Source organism: Chlamydotis macqueenii, chromosome 3, assembly GCF_036417535.1.
Source record: "Chlamydotis macqueenii isolate bChlMac1 chromosome 3, bChlMac1.mat, whole genome shotgun sequence".
Lineage (NCBI taxonomy): Eukaryota > Metazoa > Chordata > Aves > Otidiformes > Otididae > Chlamydotis > Chlamydotis macqueenii.
Window position 1 is genome coordinate 2,350,561 of NC_141558.1, and position 23,967 is coordinate 2,374,527.

The window sequence follows — 23,967 nt, forward strand, 5'->3', positions numbered from 1 at the left end:
CCCTTCCCACCCAAACCATTCCATGACTCCATGATTATATGGACTCTGAAGATGTTTAAATCCTTATTAAAAATGGAATCAGGGTATCACCCTTGTAAAATATGACAACGCAAGGAAAGAAGCAACTAAAACTGTTATGCAAGCATAAACCTGCTTTGCCTGCCTACAGTTTCATTAAGAAAATAGAAAAAAATTTTACATTGCAGTGATCGAAGACCACCATGCACCGTGGCTCCTTGCTGACGGAAGATAAGGAAGAATCCACCTCAGGTGCAACGTTCACTGGCTCCAGTTGATCCCAGAATGTGTATTTGCAGAAGACAAAGTTGGAGAGGTGCTGTGGCAAACCTGTGGCCTGAAGTATTTTAATCTAGAGAAGAGATGAGAAACAAAGGAAAAGCACTGACTCATTACGCACAGAATTAAAAATATCTCCTGTTAGAACAATGTTATTCTGTTCCACTGCAAAGGATAATAATTAAAAAAAAAAAGTAGCAAACCAGAAAACTTTACAAAATACAAATTTCTGCACTGACAGATTGGAGACAATATTTTGAGTGCATCAGCTGGATATCGCCACGAGATGTCACCAGGCACATGTTCCTTGGCAGTAAAAGCTAAAGGCCTGAATTTCACAAACACACCAAAACATTTTGTTTATTTTCAATGGTTAGATGCACCAAAACCATTGTAATTGAAGAAGAATACAACAAAAATCTCATACTTCTGCTCCCTTATTCTGCAAAATCCTTGTTTTAAGATACTGCTCATCCATAGCTGTGATGCTAGAAACAAAATACAAATAACTCAAACAATACAAAAGTAGCCATCAAGGCCAAATAGAAACAAAATGTTTTGAATACACCTTCTCATATAAAAAAAGGACATCATATGAACCATACTATTTAATAAATTTGGCAAATTAAGATCAAATTAGTTACACTTCTATAGTAAGGCAGCACTCAAGATCCTGAGAGGAATAGGTTTCCTGCAGCAATGCCCCATACTGCTTGCATGACACGGAGGAGTATGGGACAGGATGAAAAGTGAAAACCAGTACAATTGGTCCCCAAATTGTTCATATTGTCCAGAAGCCAGTAAAGCTGGGGTTCCACTCCCTTTAGTGCTTTTTTCCTCCCTCTCTTCTTATCTATAGCCTGGCCTATCTTGTGTTTTACGACACCACAGAACTGCTACTAAATCCTTCCTGCCAACTTTCTTTTTATTATTAACAATAATAAACACCTGCATGTATTTCACTAAACAGTGAATATTTAGAGAGAGAAATATTGAGAAAGAATGATTCACAGAACAACGGGAGTTTATCAGATTTTCTGACTCCCTTTGAATGAGATATTGTAGCTCCAATCCTAGCGCACAGATCTGCCACGTCTCCCAAGACTACAATGAACTGTCTGGGGTAAGACTGTATGCATATACATAAATTTTGTTTAATTAATACCCCAAAGACTTAAAAAAATATAATAATGGAGATTGAAAGGAACAAAAACCATCTAGTTCTCTTGTATTATTTCAGCCACTCAAGAAACAAAATACTGTGAGAAAAGACCACATAGCAGTGCTTTGAAAACAAATACAGCAAAAGTATCAAACTCTGTCCATACAACTGAACGTAGGTACAGCTAAATTATTTCCCTTTAAAAAAAAAATAATCCTGAAACATTAATGCAATCAATGAGTTTAAAAACAGGACTCTGCCTGTGTAGCTGAATACTGGAAGCAAATATGGCGCACAAGGTTACAAGGAGACATCCAACGTCTAGAAGCCAATGCAGCAGGGACTTCTTCATTTTAAGACGTAGGATGGAAAGAGAGAAGGTTGCTCAGAGGCTGGGACACATCTGGAACTCACCCGGCAGACAAGTTTTCTCTCCTGAGTGTCATTTTCATTTGAATACTCTGGACTATCCTCACCACCAACCAACCTGTCATCTATCTCTCCACTCACTCGGACAACTTCAACATGGAGACGACCCGATACCTGGTAAGAAAAGAGTAAGAGTTACTTGTGTACCAGAAAACAGGGACAGGTTCATCCCTTTTCAGGTTCCTACAACTGCTGCTGTCTCCAGCCTGTAAGCAGACAACATTTTATTCCTTTTTATTGTTTTGCACTAGACTTGTTGCACTACATGAAGAATTCTTTGGAGCAAGAATCAAAGAATCTTTTTTATAAAACCTCAAAAATATCAGCCACTGGAGTAACTTTGGGAGCAGCACACTACAATCTCACTCACCTTCACACCACATCAGTCTCTCCAAAGAGCGCGTGATGCGGAGCACAGAGGATGTTGCCTGGTATGCTCTAGCTGCCTTTGAAGTTGTTCTTACTGGTACTCAGGGAAAGACAGTGGAGTTATAGCTTGTACTCATTCTACAAAGTATTTATTTTGGGCTGCTTTGCTCAGAAAGGTGCTCACAAGGCTTTCTCCTTTCACAATCACTATGCTGGAATTCAGAGCTGTCTAAACAACCCTAGTAAGGTATTATATTTTTACATTGAGGGTTGTAGAACACTGTCCCAGGTTGCCCAGAGAGGGGGTGGATGCCCCATCCCTGGAAACATTCCAGCCCAGGTTGGCCGGGGCTCTGAGCAACCTGATCTGGTTGGAGATGTCCCTGCTTCTTGCAGGGGGGTTGGACTGGGTGGGCTTTAAAGGTCCCTTCCAACCCAAACCATTCCATGATTCTATGATTATGGGATTTGCATAATTGCCAACTGTTAGCAAAGAGCTTATGCACACGAAACTGGAAAATATCTGCTCGTAATAAGATCCGTGGGCTGTAATTAAACAGTCGAGTAAGGATAGAAGAATGACGAACCTCTCCCTTCTGATTGATGATCGGCACGGCATATTGTAGCTTCACATCGTAGAACAGGCACTCAAGGAAAACATTGGCCACTCCGATAAGGCTGTGGTTTTCCTGCTCATCATAGAACGGATCAGCTCGCCTGAAGTAAGCTCTCATCACCTTCAATCAAATCCACAATAACGTAAGAAAAACAAACTTCTCAGGAAACAGTTTTCAGAGTTGCACAACCAGCCTAGTGAAAGAAAAAGGGACTCGAGCAAGAGGCCAGATTAGATCACAAGAATGGAAACTTGAATTTTACTTTGGACCGAGTATAATGCCTGTCCTCAGCAAATTCCCCTTAACGCTGTCAGATTCGGAGAAGTCAGCCTGAATGACAACTGCTGTTGTGTTTGCTTGCTGCTTCTTATTGTAAGTTCGGTTCTGTCATCAAACTACACATGCAAGCAAGCATCAAAGCAAAAAGATAACAGCTAATGAAATGCTGAAGATCTCTTCAGTACTAGGAGAAGCAAAAGCTCAGGAAAACATCTCTTCACATATTCCCTCTCCCCCTCCTCAACTCTTCCCGCTGCCCCCAAACTAGGAGATGTTCTCACATCTACTTAAACAAAAAATTTAACAGGGACGTAATTCTATCAGCACAATACTGGAGTAATTTTGACTTACTGGGTTGTCTTCCTCACAGTCTTTCCACTCCTGGTAAAGATCCCTCATATCTACCAATCGATTCTCCAGCTTTTCCAGCGACCAAATCTGTTTGCCTTTCCCTTTCCTTCTCACCTGAATGGCAGGCTCGCTGAGAATCGCGCCTCTCTGTGAAACAATTAGAGATATTGATAAGGAATTTATGTCACAACAATGAAAAAATAGTGTAAAACCAATATAAAAGTGAGAATATCTTTAGGAAAAGTCTGGATTTTGTTCTTTTTTTTTATTATAGCTTGAGCAACCAAATTCAAGCGTGAGACTCCGAGTTGGGCTGTCACAGTACATCAGCATTCAGTTTAACTGCAAAGTCTAATCGCAGCTACGGGCGCTAGTTTCAGTGGATTTTCACCTTACATAAGTGTTAGAAATAGGAGCATTTAAGCATTTCACAAATATCCTCAAGTTACAGCAGGCCTGGCGTTCCAGCTAAGGTTACTGCTGGTGCAACTTTCAACTAGCGCAGACACTTAACCCTCTTGCCCATCCTGCCTCTAGATATGCCAGAAGATAGCAAGAAAAACAAGCAGAAGAGAGAAACTTCTAAAGCAATCCACAAAAATAAATAAAATAAAATACATCTGCTGTACTAATGACAGCCTGAATATCACCAGAATACTGAGCTGACCTCAAGAACAGAAATAACACCAGCTTAGGTAGCCAGCCTGAGACATGGAAGTCTGGGTTCAGTTCCCTGCTTCCAAAATTTCTAAGATGCCTGGAACAAATAATCCAAATCCTCTCTGCTCCAGTTCCTCCCTGCACAATAGGGATGACAGCATTTTCTCAGCTTTACTAGGCTTTACTAGGATGATGTAAAGCCAAATGTCCGCAAGGTGATGCTAAATACTTGAAACAGAGGTCACCTAGCCTGCACACGTTTTATCACTCTGCAACGGAAGCAAGTGTAAACTTCAACACAGTGGAAAGGTCTTGCACCAAAATATTTATCAGTAAGCTAGCACATTGTAAGATTTTTTGAGCCCCCAACATCAGAAGGACGTGGAGCTGGTGGAGAGGGTCCAGAGGAGGCCACGCAGATGCTGAGAGGGCTGGAGCAGCTCTGCTGTGAGGCCAGGCTGAGAGAGCTGGGGCTGTTCAGCCTGGAGAAGAGGAGGCTCCGGGGAGAGCTGAGAGCGGCTCCCAGTGCCCAAAGGGGGCTGCAGGAAAGGTGGGGAGAGACTCTTCAGCAGGGCCTGCTGGGACAGGATGAGGGGTAACGGTTTCAAAATGGAGGGAGGGAAATTCAGATTAGATATTAGGAAAATTTTTTTTTATGCTGAGGGTGGTGGAGCACTGTCCCAGGTTGCCCAGAGAGGCGGTGGATGCCCCATCCCTGGAAACATCCCAGGCCAGGTTGGCCGGGGCTCTGAGCAACCTGATGTGGTTGGAGATGTCCCTGCTCCTGGCAGGGCGGTTGGACTGGGTGGGCTTTGAAGGTCCATTCCAACCCTAACCATTCTATGATTTTCATGGTAACAAAATCAGATAAGGTTGTAGCATGCACTTACAGAGCCATGTTTAATAGACCAGCAAACTATCTCGACCACTAAAGTCAGAATACAACAAATATGAACACTGAGGGGCAAACTTACTGAAAAACGATTTGGTTCCATTAGGGCAGCCTTACCTTACTGTTAGCATTAAGGCTTGAAGCTGGGATCTGGAGGGTAACTTTATACTCTGTCCTCTTGTCCAATTCCTCTGCAATAAAATTGGCTTCTCTCACATACAAATTGGCTTTAACAATCTGCTCTCGCAGCTTTCTCAGGCTGTGGGTCAACATTTCTTCTCTAAAAGAACGGGATTTGGAGGGGGAAAAACAGGAAAAATCATGGCATTTAAGTACTGAAACTGAATGCAAAACAAATGATCAATCGACAGGAAGGAATACAAAAATCAGGTGAATTCAATTGCATTTCTTCTAGGTAAAGAAAAAAAAATTATCTGTATGAATTTAGCAGTATGAAAATTAGCATCCTGCTGGCTTTGGTGACTTCTCCATGCATCTGCTGAGCAGTCAGCTCTTGCGTGGCTTAGTCCAGAGCTTCCCACCACAGATGGGGATGTTCCGTCTTCCAGAGAAAGGTTTATTTCGACACCGCGACCCACTTGCTCACTGGCCTTCCTGGCAAGCGTGAGAGCGAGCCAACTGTGCAGCACAGGAATCTGGTACCACAAAATATTCCAGACAGACAGCTAACACCTTGTTAGACTGTCTCAAATATTTTCTACTTCAAAAGTTGCTTCTCTAGCCATATAAATTAGATTTGTATTTTCTCATTACAATGTCTTTACAATACTCATTGTTTTAGGACTCGTTTCATATTCCTCCTGCAGCTGCTCTTTTTGACAGTAATCCTGGAACAGACCATTTAGAGGCCGAAGTAAATAAATAACCTCAGTGGAATTGCCTAGGAAGAGTCAAAGAGCATGATGGCCCCTCTGTGGCTGTTAAACAGTTTTTTTCAACGCTCTGGATCAAAATTCTTTGTATCATCCTCTTACTCCCTTTTCTTTCTGCACTTTTCTGGTCGCCAGGATCTGCTCAGGTCAGACGGAAGGATGTGAGTCAAGAGGAAAAATCATCTCCCAGCAGCTGACTCACAGAAGAACAAACTCATATAGGAGTCCCAAAATTTCTTCCAATGTGAAATTTGTTGCTGGTCAGGATAGAGTTTGTCCTTAACAACAAAGGAGGCACTCATTCTTTCTCATCTTTTCTAGTGTTATAGGTCTGATTGTTTTTAGATTAATATTTTTGCTGTGTCCTCCCCAACTCCCCACAGAAGTCCTCTCAGAAATTTGGCAGAGGTGTGCAATGCCATTAAAATCTTGCAAAATTCACTAGCACCGAAGAACCTGAAACGAACACTCCTGATGGTCAGAGCTGATTACCCACCTCTCCTCCGCCCACTGCCGTAAGCGCTGCTGAGCGCTCGGAGAATGAAAGGAGAACCTGTCCATGCTGCGGAAATGCTGCTTCTCCGGCGACAATCGCCTCCGCAATTGCTCCAGTTCGTGTTCATACATCAGTCTCTGGCGTTCCAGTGCAGACCTCTTCTCCTCTTCGTGCTGCTGCTCCAGGCTTTGCAAGATGGACTGCATCGGATCTAAGCAGATGTTGAAAATAAAGAAGCTAGTACTTCTGGGGGTGAAATATCTGGTAACCGTAAAATTAAATGGTAACTATCACGTAATGAATATGGCGTGGAGAGAGCGGACTCGGAAATACAAGATCTTTTCCACGTTCTGACACAGATATGCTGTATGACCTTGGGCAAAGCACAAATTACTATGATTTGATACTTCCCTTCCCCATTCTGCAGTTATCCACATTAGGGACTGCAGTAGCCACGAAAAGCCATAGTGAAGAATGTCCCAGACCGTAAACATAGTTAGCATATAAAAGGAGGAAGAGATTACATTTTTGCTGTAATGCATATTAAAAAAAATGCTGCTGAACTGTTTAGTAAAATAAACAGAACAGATTGGATGGATGATTTAAGAGAATTGAGAAAAAGGAAAGACCAAGCTGAAAAAACCTTCCTCCTCCTTCCCAAAACAATGCCATTCTGGGACAGCTACATAAGACCAGAGAAACTAAGGAACGTGGTTTCGGAGATAGAAATCACAACAGTTAATGCCAGAGTGAGACAAAAGACAAGAAAAATAAACCACAAAGTGAAAACACTTTGATTTGAGGCTGCAGTTCCACCAATATTCCAGCTTTGGCTTTTTCCTCAATAAGAACTGCCAAACAAAACATCCAATGGTGGTTTCCCCCATAACTCAAGTGCTAAAATAGCTATGATCAGTCATTCACAAGAAAAATTCTCCGGTAGGAAGTTGTAAGGGAAAAAGTCTATGGTTACGAGTCCCTGAAGATGTAACCTCATATTCTGCACCTATTTCCAACAATTTCTGTTGCTTCTTACCGTTACTGCCAAGCGCCTTCATAGTGACTTCCATCTGGGCATACTCATAGCTGAAGTTAATCTCACTAGACACTTCACTGGAATTGTCTCCATCTGTGTCCAACTGCTCAACACTATTACTGCCCTTCATAGAGCTGTCTCGCTCCTCATCCTCATGATCTGCCTTCTTTTTCTTCTTTGGCAAGTTCAGCCTTTAAGTAAAAGGAAAATTTTAAAAGAACTATTAATTGCTCAACTTTGAAACAAAATGTTCCTTTCAAAAATTGTTAAAATTAAGTAGATTATCCAAATCAGTAGATTTTTTTCCTTTCAAAATTTGTTGATTTCCGGTGAGTGTAGTTTTCCTCAGGGTAAACGGGGGAGTTCAAGGTAAACTAACTAATTCATTCTACACTCTAATAATAGAGAGTACCTGATATTACTAATCCTGTAGTTTAGACAACCATGAATTTTTTCAGTTGTCCCCTATCCAAATAACTGAGAAGCAATAATGAAATTATATCCCACCTTTTATGCAGATTCTTCTTTCAAGCACAAAAGTAAACAAGTTTTAGATTATCATTTAAATCCTGGAATTCATAGAGTCACAGGATGGTTTGGGTTGGAAGGGACCTTCAAAGGCCACCCAGTCCAACCCCCCTGCAAGAAGCAGGGACATCTTCCAGGGAAGAGAGAACACGGTGCCCTTGTAAGACCCAGATCACTGTATAAGACAGGTTAAAAATCTAACACCTTAGCTGCAAATCCAGAAGGCAGCTATCCAAGTCAACACTTGGGTGTAATATTTTCCCTGTGGAAGAGAAAGTACTTAACATTAATGTGGTACTGAATCACATTAACGTTACCACCTCAAAATTAAATCTCTTCAGTGAGATAATAGTATTGAGAACTACAGCAGGGTCCTCATCAGCAAGGTCACAGTCCCTTGAAAAGACGTTAAGTTAACCTGTTGCTCTAAACTAAAATCACGCGGAGCTGCTATCACATTTAGCATCCAGGAACAGTCAGTCATCAGCATTGCCTTTATAATCCCAAGGAAAGAGAAATCACCTCCTCCTGCATGTGGAACGCTCCACTGACATCCTTCCTTGTACCTTAAGATGAGGCAAAGTTGGCACAAACTTACAATTTCTTTAATCTCTTTCGTACCTGAAGAAGTGGTTGTTCCCCCACAGTATTCTGTCTCCGTGATGTAGCTGGATAGGACACACGACAGCAGAACCATTTACGAATGTCCTGTGAAAAGGCAAAAATCGAAAGCATATCCATCTATATCCATCTTTTTTTTTTTTTTCCCCCAAGTACTACTTATTTTATTTTAACTAGTTAAGGTAGAACAAGTTTATGGATTGCAAACAGGTGAAATGTCCCCAGAAACTTCATTCATCTACCCTGTGCTGCTTCATAAACTCCTCAAACCCAGCTCCTTTTGACTGCTTAGGCTTATGGGGATCAGCTCTTTTGGACAGATATTATGCCAGTATAATTAGAATTTAAAAATGAGGGGTCTGGAAAAAGATGTCATCACTGGAAATAAACACTTTTCACACTACTTTGAAATACAGACACAGCATAGAAACATTTGAATAAAACAGCACTTTGCTACATAAATAGCTTAAAGACAATAAACTAACTAGAATCATCAGAAACTACTTTTATTTCAGAGTCAGATTAAGTCTGAAAATAGGATCATAGGATAACTCAAATTTGAAAGGAATCTCAGGATGTCACCCAGTCCAATCTCCTGCTCAAACCAAGATCAACTACGAATCAGGTTAAATGTGAAATTCTTGAATTCTGTGCATCTAACAATAAATTATTGGAGATGCTGACGATGCGTGCCATTTTGTCATCCATTTGAATATACCACCTGCTTTTCAAGTACTGCTACTTAATCAAATAAAGCAACAAACGCTTCAGCAGCTCTTTGCATACCAACAGATTTCCCAGAAAATTAATTCAAATTTTGACAGAGTTGCAGCTACACAGCTGCAAATCAGTGAGTATCTACTCGCTGAAAGCATAGGCAATTTACTCATCATCTCTTTGCAAACTTAAGACTACCAACACCGTCACTGAGAGAAATCTCTTTAGAATGAAAGATATGAGTTGACAGAGGAGTAAACGACAATTAAAATAAAATGAAAAAGCAGGATACAAGAAGTAGAATTTTCTTACTTCAGACTGCATGGAAAAGTTCATTTTTAAAATGTCTTTTTGCACCACTAATAATGAAATAGTAGATAAAACTACAATTATTAGAGAAATGGAGCTGTATTTTATTCCTTTACCTAGTATTTTTTTGAGGCGTTAACATAACCTGTCCTTCTGGGGTGATGTCTATAATGCAGTGTTCGGGAAGAATTCCCATTCCACACAGCTGGATATCTTGAGAGTTGTCTGAGCCTATCAACGTGTGCTCCTAGGAAAAATCAATGAAGATGTTAGCAATGGATTGCAGAAGCTCCCTAGTTCTAACTCATCCATTCTCCTTGATATAACTTGTCATTCCAGGCCAGGTTGGATGAGGCTCTGAGCAACCTGATCTGTTTGGAGATGTCCCTGCTCCTTGCAGGGGGGCTGGAGCGGATGACCTTTGAAGGTCCCTTCCAACCCAAACCATTTTACGATTCTGTGATTCTATCTAGTTCCAAAATTGAAAGCTGTTCAATACTTCGCTTAGAGGGAAAGAGGAGAATGAAAGATCGCAAGCAAATCCTCGCTTTGTCTTAGGGAGCACTCAGGAAAGTTTACAGGCAACAGTTAAATCTGAAGATGAAGAGGTTCCTACAACTTAATTGTGAAATTCAGTGCCTCGGGATGTTGTAGAAGGAATTGAAAGAGGAATTAAGACAGGTTCAGAGTGGTTAAACCTCTGGCTATTACACAGGATCATCCAGCAGCTTAGGAAATACCTGAGGTACGCAAGGCATGAGGGATTTGGCAGAGGAAGGATCATTCCACACATGCCCCAGATCATCCATTTCAATTTTTTAGGCATCTCTGAGCAGTTTTTGAGGAACAGATACAATAGTTTAAGTAAGTCAGACCAGATTGTTCTCTGGTGCTTTTAAGAACTTGTACATCTGCAGCTCAGCTTTAAAGACAATGTGGGCAAGATATTTTCCTCTGAGAAGCAAGAGAGTTTAATGATACATTTCTGCTGGTACTGACGGGCCAAGGCCTGGTTTCTGAGCAGGCTTTGTCTCTGGTGTACTTGTCATACGTCCGCACTGAACACCACAGAAGTCAGCTCAGTAGCTGTCAGCGTTGAGGCTGATTTAGGAGCTTGAGCTCTGAACACCTCCATGAAAGGCACCTGGAAAGGATTCAGCTCTTCTCCCAAAACCTCACCTCAGCTCTTCTGTCCTTTTCAATGTCTTTTAGCAGACACAACCTTGAGAAAGTTCTTTCCCTTGTTTTCACTGAGATATCACAGAGCAACTATCTTAAGAGGATCACATATTTCCTAAGACTGACTCAACCAAAACCACTTTTCAGCCCAATTGCTAATTCTGTGGCTGTTCTGCGAGCTGCTATAGACCACTTCAAAGAGGAGAGAATGATTTAACGCAAAGCTCAAATCATCAACATTCTTACCCTGCTGAATTTTTAGAACTTGTATTCTAAAATCTGACTGAAAAATGGTTGTATCTCGTTTCTCCTCCCGACTCCAGATCACGTCTACAGTTTCTTAAACCAGAATAAACTGCTCAAGTGTTTCAGTGCAGACTCCAAAAGTCACATTACATGTTTTATGTTTAACATCAGCAACGGGGACTGCACATCAGCAGAAGTGCTAAGGCAGAACTTGATTTTCACTCCTGGCAATTTGCATGAAGAGGCATAAAAATGCATTTTATAAACTGAAATCAGTACTACACGTGTAGAAGCAAGCTGATTACTGATACGTCTGGATAAAACATTTCTCTGGGCAAAACCTTGTGAGAGCTGGCATAAAAACCAGAAGACAGTTTATAAATGAGAGCATCTCTGCATTTCTTTTAAAAAATGAAACAAAACCATGTAAATCCTAAACCTTCCTCTGACACAAAGAATTAAATTTGAAATAAAAAGGTTGTACTCATATTATTTATAATGAGGCAGTGAGTATCAGAGAATGCTTTAGAAGAAATATGATATATATATCTCAAGATTTATTTTTACCTTTAAGTAGTACACCAGAAGTTCATTGAGAGCTGGATCGGCATTCAAATTAACCAGGAAGCACTTATTATCCCCAACCTTTATTCCAGAAGACTGAAGAGATATGCCAAGACTTTCCAACTGTTTCTGCCGCTCCTGCAAGAGAGTAGCCATCAAAAAATGAAGCAGTTTGACGTACGGCCCTTCAGAAACGCGTTCCTATCGGCCAAAGCCACGGGACAAAATGACGGGCGGCTACTTCTGAAAAAGGTAACTTGTTCTTCTGCAATAGATTAGGCACAAAAGCACGGTTAGATCAAGCTTTGATGGGGGTATCTGTAATTTCTCTTCTCCTTCCACCTCTGGTCTCAGAGGGCTACGTGCTGTGGTCTCACAGAGTCGCATCTTCCCAGCGAAAAACGACAACAGCGGAGAGCAGCACACTGCAGCACTGTAGGAGCTTCTCCATGACCTCACCGGGACAGCACAACGCTGCCACAAAGACATCTCTAGAGTCCTTTTATTTTCTCTTTCCAGCTAAAAAGCAACAAGTTAAGCTCAATCCCTGCCAAGTCAAGTTCCGTGTCTATCTTTTATTCCAGAGCGATCAAAACGACAAAAAAAACTGGCAACCTGCTATTTAAACGACGCAAATAACACTTCCTGCTGAAGAAGAATAGCAGCTTTTTGGATGGCGTTTTGTTCTTGTCAATAGACTGCACAGAATTCAGCAACAAAGCACGACTGTGCCAAAATGTACATCTTCCAAAGGGAAGCGTTTGGGTGAAGACTAGAGCAGCGAAAGAGGAACGTTAAACATTTCTGACTTAAGAACAGAAAGGGACTCTTCTACTAAAAAAAAAAAAAAAATAAATTGAGATAGAAACGCTGAGAATTGTTCCCAGCATCACGCAGAAACCGAAACGAGACTCACTATCCATAACGGCAAACAAAATTAAAAAAATAAATCCAGGAGGTCTCTGACAGAATTACTGGGGTAAGCAGAAACAGCAGAGGGTAAAACAAGTAAAAACATACAAGAGACCTGCAAGGCCTTCCCTGAGATGCTGAGACTTTAAAAAAAAAAAACAAACCCATATATTTAGCAGACATTCTATAGGAATAATGCTGGAACATTTATTAACTTTCTGAATTTACCTACCACTCTGCTTTGTATTTAAAAACTCAGTATGTCATAATATTCAGTATAATTCTCTGTTCAGCGCTGGATTTGTCTAATCAAGACTAAAATAGCAACAAATAGCATCACAACTCCCTCTTGATTTTCTCTCCCCACACACGTACAAAACCAACATAAAGTCCTTGTAAGGGAAAGTCATGTGTATGTGTGAGAGAGAGAGGGGAAAACAAAGAACAGAGGGAAAACTGCAGTGTGATGTCAAAGCTCTCTCTTCCGATCACCAGTGCCAGGCTCTGAAGTTCACACAATTCCTCATTATCTACAGACGGAGACAAATCACGCGTTGCCCAAAGGAGGGCTTGGCCCCCAGTCTCAGTCTCACAGGAATAACTTAAAGAAAATGAGCCAGTGTCTGTTAATTTTTTGCTCAAGAACTAATGTTAATTAACTTAAACATTCAAAATACATTAAAAGCATGTCAAATACTCACTGAAAATGTGAAAAATTGCCTATTTACATAGTTAGTCTTTAAGGCTTTGAACCCTTATTGCCGCTCCATCAACTGCCTCTTCGATGGCCCTCACTCTTGATGAGGAATCACCCTTTCCTCAAAGATTTATAATCATCTCTCCATCCTACCTGCCCACCCTGCTCCAATTTGACAGACAGATGTTGGTGGATGCCGGAAGTAAAATCACCTGCCAAGCCATGATATAAAAGCCTTTAACCTTGAACCTGCCTAAGCCTACTGCATTGGGTTTGGCAAGGTAGTGGGGGGCTGCAGGGGTGGTTTCTGTGAGAAGCTACCAGAAGCTTTGAGGTTTTTATTTCTCATTACTCTACTCTGATTTTGATTTCCCTGAGTTGAGTCGTTTTGCCCTTGATGGTAATTGGCAAGTGATCTCCCTGTCCTTATCTCAACCCACAAGCTTTTCGCCTTCGTTTTCTCCCCCTGTCCAGTTGAGGAACTGAAGGGACAGAGCAGCTTGGTGGGCACCTGTTCTCCAGCCAGGGTTGACCCACCAAACCTACTGAAGATGTGAGAAGGTTCCTTCCACTGCCTTCTGAGTGATCCTGATACTTCACAAATACCAGTCCTTATCCCTCCTCTGAAAAAAAATCACTTTTTCTACAGCTGCAAGGCTCACGAAACTCCCAGCTCCAAAATATCGTAAGAAGCTAAGAATGTAGAGATGAAGAGAGCTCCCACAAGCAGCTCTACGCAAACATCAAGGCAGACTTAGTCTGCAGCATTGAGCCCATTACTCCAGTTTTTCGACCTCCTCGCACACTCGGGGTTCCTATGCCTAGCAACTATTGTGTAGGATGAGAAGAGATCTTTTAAAAATTATTATTATTATTATTATTTTCATTATTTTCTACCCTTATACACGGGGAGAAAAATCCATGGAAAGCCAGGAAGCCCTTGCAGTCACAAGCAGCACTTCTTACAACGGATCTTTAGGACTAAAGTCAACACAGTCTATTCTGGTTGTGTCATCTACAAGAGGGCTTTGTATCGGAGGCTCCGTTCTCTCCTTATTTATTACACGCTATTCATCACCTTTCAATAGCCCTCCCTCTCAAAACCTCCCTCCTGCAAATATACACATCAGCATTTGTCTGGTAAGAATTGGAAGTGTCAGGCAATAATTGTGGTGACCTGCACCATTTTTCAACGCAAGCATCACCTTCAATTACGGTTTGAGACCCTAAATATCAGAGTGAGAGGAATTAAAACACACAGGGATCCTGAACAGCTCTATTTTTTAATATTCTGGCTGCCCTTTGCCTTTAACACTCTCAATGCTCCATGTTCCATCACAAACACCAATTTCACTGGCTGAAGAATATAAAACCCCTCTAATCCTCTCATGCACGGATTATTATTTTTGTAAATAACGTCTCCATTTGCATACAGTGACAATTTATTGTTGTCATTGGAATGGTAATCTGGGAGGCGCCCAGCTATCGCAGGAATTAAGGGAAGCTTTTCAAAAGGGCAGGAAGCTTGACCTACTTACCCATAAACGTGGGGAGAGATTCAGACAGACTCTACGAACTGACAGACGAAGGAAAGAAACCTATTTTCCATAAAAAAATAGGGGGGGGGGGAGAAGAAAGCAGCAAACCTGTGCTATCTCCTCAGTTTTTCTTAATTTTTCTTCCCAGGTCACGGTCATTTCCTGAATCAACTTTTCCGATTCCTCCAATCGTTCTTTTAATTCTGGTGATTTCATAGCCTGCAGAAAGAAAAGCAAAGAAAAGAAGAAAGCTTGTTGTGTTTTGTTGTTTTTTTTCACATCGCTGTCACACAGATGGGGAGAAAAAAGGATCGTAACTTTACTCATTTTCCAAGGCACACTTATCAGTAAGTACATGCTTTTTTAAAAATACATATTGCACATAAATGTGGAATCCACCAAAAAGTTAGTTTAATTAGTTTCAAGTACAGATGCTAAAGTGGAGTTTATACACTTCGATGCAAATCAATTACATTTTGCTGGCAGATGTGCACCAAGATATTGAAAGACAAACTAATCTCATTTCTGTACCAATACGAGCATCCCAAACGACTCATCTCGAAACCAATCTTGTTTCTCAAGATACTGCTGATCTGGCTGGCCACCGCCATCTCAGCTGTCGTTCCCTCAAAATGGCACTTAACATCTCACTCATTTAAACTGCCATGCCACTAAAATATTTTTATTGTTCATTTTGATGTGGCTTGATAGCTGTGACTTTTTCCTTCTATAGCAAATATCAAGGCATCCAAGGTGTTCTGGTTATTCACATCTACATAAGCATTTTACAAAGCAGGTATCAAAAGAAGCCTTATTATGTGCTTCTGGACGTTCCATCCAAGGACTAACTTGAGAATGAGAAGATAACCACTACCGCCACCCAAGAGACACTCCAAAAATGGAAAGGACATCTATATTTTTGACAACAACACCTCATGAACTTCAACCAGGCCAAGTGCAAGGTCCAGCACCTGGCTCGTGACAATCACAGGCACAAATCCAGGCTGGGCAGAGAATGGATGGAGAGCAGCCCTGAGGAGAAGGACTTGGGGGTGCTGGTGGAGGAGAAGCTCAACGTGAGCCGGCAATGTGCGCTCACAGCCCAGAAACCAACGGCACCCTGGGCTGCACCCCCAGCAGCGTGGGCAGCAGGGCGAGGGAGGGGATTCTGCCCCTCTGCTCCGCTCCGGTGAGACCCCCCTGCAGCGCTGCGTCCAGCTCTGGAGCCCCCAACAGCAGAAGGACGTGGAGCTGGTGGAGAGGGTCCAGAGGAGGCCACGCAGATGCTGAGAGGGCTGGAGCAGCTCTGCTGTGAGGCCAGGCTGAGAGAGCTGGGGCTGTTCAGCCTGGAGAAGAGGAGGCTCCGGGGAGACCTGAGAGCGGCTCCCGGTGCCCAAAGGGGGCTGCAGGAAAGGTGGGGAGAGACTCTTCAGCAGGGCCTGGTGCGACAGGACGAGGGGTGATGGTTTTAAAATGGAAGGAGGTAGATTCAGACTGGACATAAGGAAGGGATTTTTTCACACAGGACGGTGGAGCACTGTCCCAGGTTGCCCAGAGAGGCGGTGGATGCCCCATCCCTGGAAACATTCCAGGCCAGGTTGGCCAGGGCTCTGAGCAACCTGATGTGGTTGGAGATGTCCCTGCTCCTTGCAGGGGGGTTGGACTGGATGGCCTTGAACGCTCCCTTCCAGCTCTAACTATTTTATGATTCTATGATTTTTATACTACATGTAGTTACTTCCTCCAGTTTCAGTACTGGCATATTCCTCCTGTACTACCTTGAACAGGAAGCCTGTGGCCTTCCTTACGTAGTTATTTCATTACTGGTAACAAGAGGAAAATTATTTTGGCTGGTAGGTATTTATGCAACGCCAATTAAACAATGCAAGCATCATTCTCCATCAGATTACTTCCTTACCACAAAATCCAAAAGTCCGCACAGGAATCCAAATCAAACAGAGCTGCCTCATTACACTGCAGCTCAGTCAAGAAAAGGAGTAAGTGCCAGGGGTGGAAAATCCTGTTTTAGGACAGGAGTTTCCTCTGCCTCAAGACACAACAGTCTAGGAACTGTCAGCTGATGTGTCCCACGCAGTCTTTTCCCAGTTGAGTATCTCAAGTATCTAAATGCAGGGTAGAAGGGAACATCAAGGGGCTACAGGAAAGATGGGGAGAGACTGCTCAGTAGGGCCTGTTGTGATAGGACGAGGAGTAATGATTTTAAAACAGAAGGAGGTAGATCTAGATTAGATATCAGGAATTTTTTTTTTACAATAAGGGTGGTGGAGGACTGTCCCAGGTTGCCCAGAGAGGCGGTGGATGCCCCATCCCTGGAAACATTCCAGGCCAGGTTGGCCGGGGCTCTGAGCAACCTGATCTGGTTGGAGACATCCCTGCTCCTGGCAGGGGGGATTGGACTGGGTGGCCTTCCAACCCAAACCATTCTGTGATTCTATGATTCTATGAATTCCACCCAGGAAGGAAAGTGAAGCCAAGGCAATCTCCAGAACAAAGATTTACCATGACCGATACAGCATGATCAGTGCAAAGGCACGGGACACTAGAGAGCAGGACAGGAAGAAGCAGCCCAGTTACTCTCAAGTTTTAAGACTTGTCTATTTATTTGGACCTGGGGCAAAATTACTCAACATTTTCACATGCTTCAAGTATAAAATGAGCTACGTAATTCTCCTCAACGCTCCTCTCCTACAATGCTTAAAAAAACCCCAGATGCATGGGCCCAGATGCCCACCAGAGCAGCAGCCGTACTTCTCTGCTGACAGCAGTTAGTCCAAATTCCCAGCTTAGGAAGGACAGGCTGGTGGTTTTGGCACAGACAAATTAAAACAAGTGATATTAATTTTGACAAGAAAAAATCAAAACGTGTGGATTAAAAAAGAAAAGGGGAAAAGAGGATAATGCCTTAGTCTGCTTGAGGGGAGGTGGGGGGAAGTAAGCTGTCAAGTTCTGTTCTGCCTCGGCTGTTTAGGAGAAAAAAGGATACTGACACCAAAAGGGAAAAAAAAAAAACCCAACAACCCACAACTTGGTAACGTCTGTATTTGGAAACGAGCTTTGAAAATGTAACCTGTCACAATGGGTCAATGTTTTTGTTCACTTTTAGGAAGTTATTTATGCACAATTCCGTAAGAACAATGAGATGGGCTCCAAACGCAATAAACTGACAAGGCAAGGAACGTGGGTTTTGACTCGGTGTAGCCTCTTACTAGCCAACTACACTGTTTTTCCATGCTCTTTGTCAGTGCCACTGAGATGACAACCAGGGTGGGACTGTAATACTTGGGACAGGAAATATTTATTAGTTCATCTTTAGGAAACACTACTTCATTGCTTTGGAAAGCTGCCATTACTTTGACATTACTGCTCACAAATGAAACAAAGAGGGAGTACTTGCATCTCTCGGAGTATTGCTAAGTCTACGGTTCATATTTTAGAGGAATTTTTAGATATTTTACTTGAGATACATTAAAGAAACTGCTATGAACTTAGTGGATGCTTAGCATGTTAGGCAGCTCAAATAAGAACAGTCAAAAACTCACTAGTCATTTCCAGTATCTCAGCCAGCATTCCCCGCATACCTGATGAGGCAAATACTGCAATCGTATTTTTTCTGAATTCCAAAACAGATGGATCATAGCACCATTGCTTTGCCACATTTGAGAACAGAACTCAGAATTACGCTAGTTCTTGGCCCTCATCTAACATTTAGATCATGCTCCTTTCACAATTTCAGTGAGGTATCTATGTAGGTATTCATAATATTGTCTGCAAGAGTCAATCGTCGTTCATTTTTTGAGAGTCAGGTAAGAAAGTAAGAAAGTCCTGACAACAGGGTTTACAGGACGGACAGGCTAGTCAAGATTAAAATTTGTACCTCTGCTTTTGTGAGCTGTTCTCTCAGCTTCTCCACCTCCTCACGGAGCTCCCGAATAATGCGAGCGTTGGGGTCTTCATTCACCACGGCATGATTAACGATGTTCTTGGCCCGGTCTGCGTACCTCAGGGTTGAAAGGGTCTCATCATAGTTGTCAGCTGCTGGGCTTACTGTTGCCACCATGGCAGTCTTGCTGTTACCACCAAGGCTATCCTGGAAAGAGGTAGAGGTTATAAAATTAAAACAGACTGGTTATTTCATTTTGCCCAGTCAATGAACTTAGACAGCGAATAATAACCTAGAGTTGGGAGCAGATGGAGGCAACTGGTAGCAGAAAGATATTTGTCAGAGCTCCTCAGTTCAAAATTAAGATTTTAAGCTGTGTAAATCAAGGGAAGATGTTATTTTCAATTTTTTTTTTTTCAAAGTACATTTAGGAAATTTTATTCTTGGCTTTCAGAACCAGTTTTAGTTTAAAAGGAATGAAAACTGTCCCTTTTTTGGGCTTTATAGTGCTTCAAGTGCTTGATAAGGGCTTCTAAGGTTTACTTCTATGTTTTCTGCTTAAGTTTACAAACCAGAAATACAAGCACTTCATCACTAGACTTCTCAGATACTAATGAAGGAGCTCAGAAAAGATCATGATTAACTCAGAATATCTTATTTTAAAGAATGGAAGCGAGATGTCTCCAATACGTACATAATTTAAATTACATAAAGATCTCCACATAAAAAATACAGTTGATTTTATTCTTATAGACATATAGAATGGGGCCCTTCCTTCCCGCTGCTTTCACAGCTCACAAATCCAAATTGAGTTATGTAAGAAATTACCCTTTCGGAATTTGGTTGACGGAGAAGAAGGGCGTGAAACCACATTCCGGCAAGGCAGCGTGTCAGGGGAGCGGGGGAAGGAAGGAAGCGATCAGCCTTTTTATTGATCGCAAAATTGTGGTTTACAATTTTGGCCAGTCTAAAAGATGAAATATTCTGCTTTAAGTTTTTTCGGTTGTTTTCTTTTAGGTTTTTTTTTTTTTTTTAACCCAATATCCCTCTTGGATATGAACCATGCTATTAACTTTCACCCTCAGTAACCCGTGAAATCTAGCTCAGGCATTGCCATTAGAACAATCTGAGTACATTAGCTGCTTGTCTAACCATTTCAACGACAAAGCACACACGTAACTTTCCCTAGCAATCATTAAAACGTCCCTTTAAGTAATTCCTTAAGATTCCTTTTTGCTGCATGATGCCTAAAACAGTCTGACAGCAGTCTGGCTGCCTCAGCGGTCGGACGAGCCTTGACCACACCGACCGACGATGCTTATGCTTTGCTGCTGCATTGACACTCTGCTGTTTCTGGTCATGCAAAAGGGCTGCGAGCTCTTCAGGTAGAGAATATAATTTCATTTGTAGAGCGTTCGGCACAGCAAGGTGCACCAGCACGGTTAGCACTCGCAGGTAAGAGTATTTATAGAGAAGAGTATAGAGAGAGTATTTATTTTAGCAACCTGATCCGGTTGGAGATGTCCCAGAGCCTTGCAGGGGGGTTGGACTGGATGGGCTTTAATGGTCCCTTCCAACCCAAACCATTTTATGGTTCTATACCAGTGTGTTTTTTTCCCCTCATTTGAGGAGCAGCCAACCTTTACTCCAATAAATACATGGCTAGGGAGGATCCACTCTGTAACGCACAAATGTTTTTCCAAAGCATCTACTGAAAACTTTAAATAGACTGACAAGAGCACATGACTTATTTGGTCGGATTTCTGGCTCTACAGGATTTCTGGCTCTACAGGATTCAGGACTTTTCTTCAATCCGTCAATGTGTTTCAAAAATTAGGAACAACGCTCTGCAACCGCAATCCCTGCTCCGCACAGACAAATTAAGTTTATCAGGGTGCTGGCCAGGTACTCTGCTTCCAAACCAAACGTTAACAGTTTGCATTTTGGGAAACTGCACTAATTAGCTCCAAAATAGGATTAATTCATTATTTGAGTTGCAACTCTGCTGTACAGGCAGCTGAGAACGTCGTTACAGTGATACATGGTAATTCACAAAACCCCCATTTATAAGCTGGGTAAAGCTCTTCTTGTACTATGTCTATTCAAGCCCAACGTCAGACTGTCCGATACAGTTTTATGCATAAAACTGTTGTGCTGGTTTCATTGGTTTCTTTAATGTTAAGCAAGAAAGGTAGACGAACAGTAAGCCAGCCTCTCATCAGCGAAGACAGCATCTGCAAATTACCCTGAAAAGGCTGGGCTTGCGTGTGATAAGAGAGACAGAACGGAAATAAGTAAATTTAGTTTAAGACTAAACTGGCCCAGTCTTCTCCAGCACCAAGATTACTGTGAAAACAACTTAAAATGTAGAGATCAGAAATTACATTTTTAATAGCAGCCATCAGTAAAACATGCAGGGCTTCTGAAGAAAACGGGAAAACAGGATGTTTGTGTCAATATAATTTGATAAAAGCAAGAAGTGAAAGCACTGACACGCTATTTTGCTTCTTACACATAACCTGATGCCACTCTCAAGCCTCCTCTCGCAATAATTTTTTCACGTGGCACTTTCGTCTGAAGATCTTCAAGAAAATTAAACAAAAAGTGTTGGAAATCTTGAGGTCTCCAGAACTCTACTGGGTTCTCAGATTTGTGGAGAGATACTCCCAGTGTTAGAACACGTTTACTCCACTTCAGCATCATAATTAAAAGTTGAACACTAGAGGGAAAGATAGCCCACCATCTCATGGCTTCTGCAAACAGGCCTCTTCAAACTAATAAATCCCTCCTTTGATCTTTAATTAAAAAAGTTTAAATTTTCCCCTTTCAAAACACAGCTTCTCTTCAATGAGCTGGTTTGTAAAAACTCCAAAAGCCCCCAAAATCTTTTGTTGGCCCTTAACATAGCTGGATGTCCAAGCCACAAAGCAGGTTTGCTTGAGAGACGGCAGCACAAAACGCGCGCTGCTATTTATGAGCCGAAGCATGCGCCGCGCACGGCCGTCGTCACCGCAGCCACAATGCAGCAGACAGGTGCTCAACAGGAATTTCAGTCTGCTTGCTGAATTTGTTTAGAAACGGAACTGCATAACTAATGCTAACAACCACGCTGGAAATCCGTTAGGAAAGTTTCCACTCCGCTTGCTGGGACTATTACGGCCGCATCGGGACCCCAAGCACACACGTCGCCGAGCAAACCGCGGCGAGCTGCCTGCTGGTTTTGTTCCCAACTCTGCAGAGAGCCAAAAAGCACTTGTTCATTAGAATAACATAGAGACAAAAATATATTCCAACACTGAGAAAGCCTTAGGGGAAGGAACACTGTGAAATGAGGATTTCTTTTATGCCATTCTGATTTTTCTGTAGCTCTCATGACCGTACTATGTGACATCCAGTATCTGTGATGTTTACACTGGGGAGAAGAAATAAATCGTTTCCCAGCAATCATGCTAAAAGGTTCGTTAAGAGACAGCACTGAGAAAAGTGAAGGCTTGTGCTGGCAAGGCGTTACATGAGCAGAGATTTTATTTTGCTTAAGCATTGAAGTCAACTTTCTTTTCAAGTCTCCTTCAGGAAAACGTCTTTCTTCATCTCCACACCTCTGCATAACCTGCAAGTGACTTTTTCTTTTTCTTTCCCTCTCTGCAGTGAAATCACAGGAAGATAAAATTCAAACAACATTTTAAAATATTGCTGAGAATGGGTGGGGGAGCAGAGTACTCAAGAAACAAAATCCAGCCTGAGCGCCTACAAAAGTAAGAGGACAACAAAAGGTTGGTGGTGCCAAAAATCAGTTTCTTCCCAGATTATATCTTTCCACTGACAAATATCTTAGTTGCTCCTTGATAACAATAAAACAGAGCTCAAGGAAAAAAAAGGAAACTTGGTGAGTCAGTATTTCTAGGAGACATGGTTAAAGCATCCTGGCAATCAGACGATGAAAGAGAAAAATTTTAACAAAATGACAAATTACAAAACTGAAGTCATCTAGATACGACACCTAATTCAATAATCCTGCAAAATCCAAGTCAACCAAAATCACTCAAGCTGTGCCAGGCAAGGTAAGAAAAAGACAGACAAGTCACCTTTCCTGGCAAACAAGCTTTTTACAAAGAGCTGTGGCTACGTTTGCGCTTGCCACTCCTTCAGAAAACAGGAGAAATCCAGATGACGACCACACCTAAAATCAAACTTGCCCTCCCAAGATTTTTTGCCATCAGGCTACCGTGCTTTTAAGTCCACTGGATGTAGGAAGTGGGAAGAACAACAAAACCAAAAGCCTGTCTTTTAATTCTATGTAGGTAAACCTCATACTTAACAATTTGTTTTTCATTTAGACCTTACAAATCTTCATCCAAGTGCCATCACGATACACCTTTTTTTCCCCCCAAAAGAAGACCAAATAGAGTCCCATGCAGTGCAGAAAATGATTGAACTGCTCATTTCCCATGAATACGGTGAACAAAGTCTTCTGGGCTGTTCCTCAGACTCTAACTGGGATAACGGTCTGCAATTACACTCTGCTGACAAAAGCAGAGTACATTAACAAATATATTAGACAATTGGGAAAAGGTAATAGCTTTAATCAAAATCTTCAAAGCTAACCATGCCAGTACGTAAAATTCAGATGCACGTGGCAAGAGTCCAAATTAAATTAGCCCCAAGGTTGTGTGTGAATCCGTATGTAAACTGATCCATAAAAGATAATGCTTTTTATTTTAATTCTTTTAGTTCTTTATTCTTTAGGCCGTTACAGGTGAGCAGCAGACAGGGAATATATTTAGTCTATAGAGATACTAATGGCTTATATCCAGCTAATTTTCCAAAGGCAATTATGGTTAACATCAAAACCAGAAAACAAAGTAAAAGAATAGCATTTTATTTCATCGAATGGGACTCTTCTCCCCTTTTCCTCCCTTCTACTTCTCTTTAAAACAAACGAGATCAGAGTACTTACTTTAAGTAACCAAGTGAGCACAGAATCACGATAAGGGACAAATTTGTTCCTGTTCTTGCCAGCAGCCTGATCTGCCAGGGCAGAGATAACCAGCCCGAGAGTTGTGAGGGATCTGCACGGAGAACACAAGCAGTCCTTAACAAATGCAAATGTTTGTAAATTAAATGCATAACTAGACAGTCACTTTCTCCAAAAATGAGCTCCGAGGAGAAAGTTCCTAGTACAATTTTGATCATTCTTTTCTCGCAAAGGTTTACTCCTTGTTTTCAGTATGTTTGCAGCCTTAATAATCATTTATTCACAATGCAATTATGGGG

General features: G+C 41.8%; 1 protein-coding gene across 1 annotated transcript in view; it reads right to left on the reverse strand.

The window, feature by feature from the left end:
- Positions 1-23,967, reverse strand: part of KIF13B (kinesin family member 13B) — a 133,669-nt gene that overhangs the window by 45,018 nt on the left and 64,684 nt on the right. Inside the window, exons 10-22 of the mRNA XM_086743592.1 lie at positions 23,651-23,762; positions 18,688-18,900; positions 14,901-15,011; positions 11,649-11,783; positions 9,773-9,903; positions 8,631-8,717; positions 7,482-7,672; positions 6,446-6,656; positions 5,174-5,336; positions 3,505-3,651; positions 2,845-2,994; positions 1,874-2,002; positions 200-370 (exon numbers count right to left, since the gene is read on the reverse strand). Coding sequence (XP_086599718.1) covers positions 200-370; positions 1,874-2,002; positions 2,845-2,994; positions 3,505-3,651; positions 5,174-5,336; positions 6,446-6,656; positions 7,482-7,672; positions 8,631-8,717; positions 9,773-9,903; positions 11,649-11,783; positions 14,901-15,011; positions 18,688-18,900; positions 23,651-23,762 — 1,951 coding nt within the window. The remainder of the gene's footprint in view (positions 1-199; positions 371-1,873; positions 2,003-2,844; positions 2,995-3,504; positions 3,652-5,173; positions 5,337-6,445; positions 6,657-7,481; positions 7,673-8,630; positions 8,718-9,772; positions 9,904-11,648; positions 11,784-14,900; positions 15,012-18,687; positions 18,901-23,650; positions 23,763-23,967) is intronic.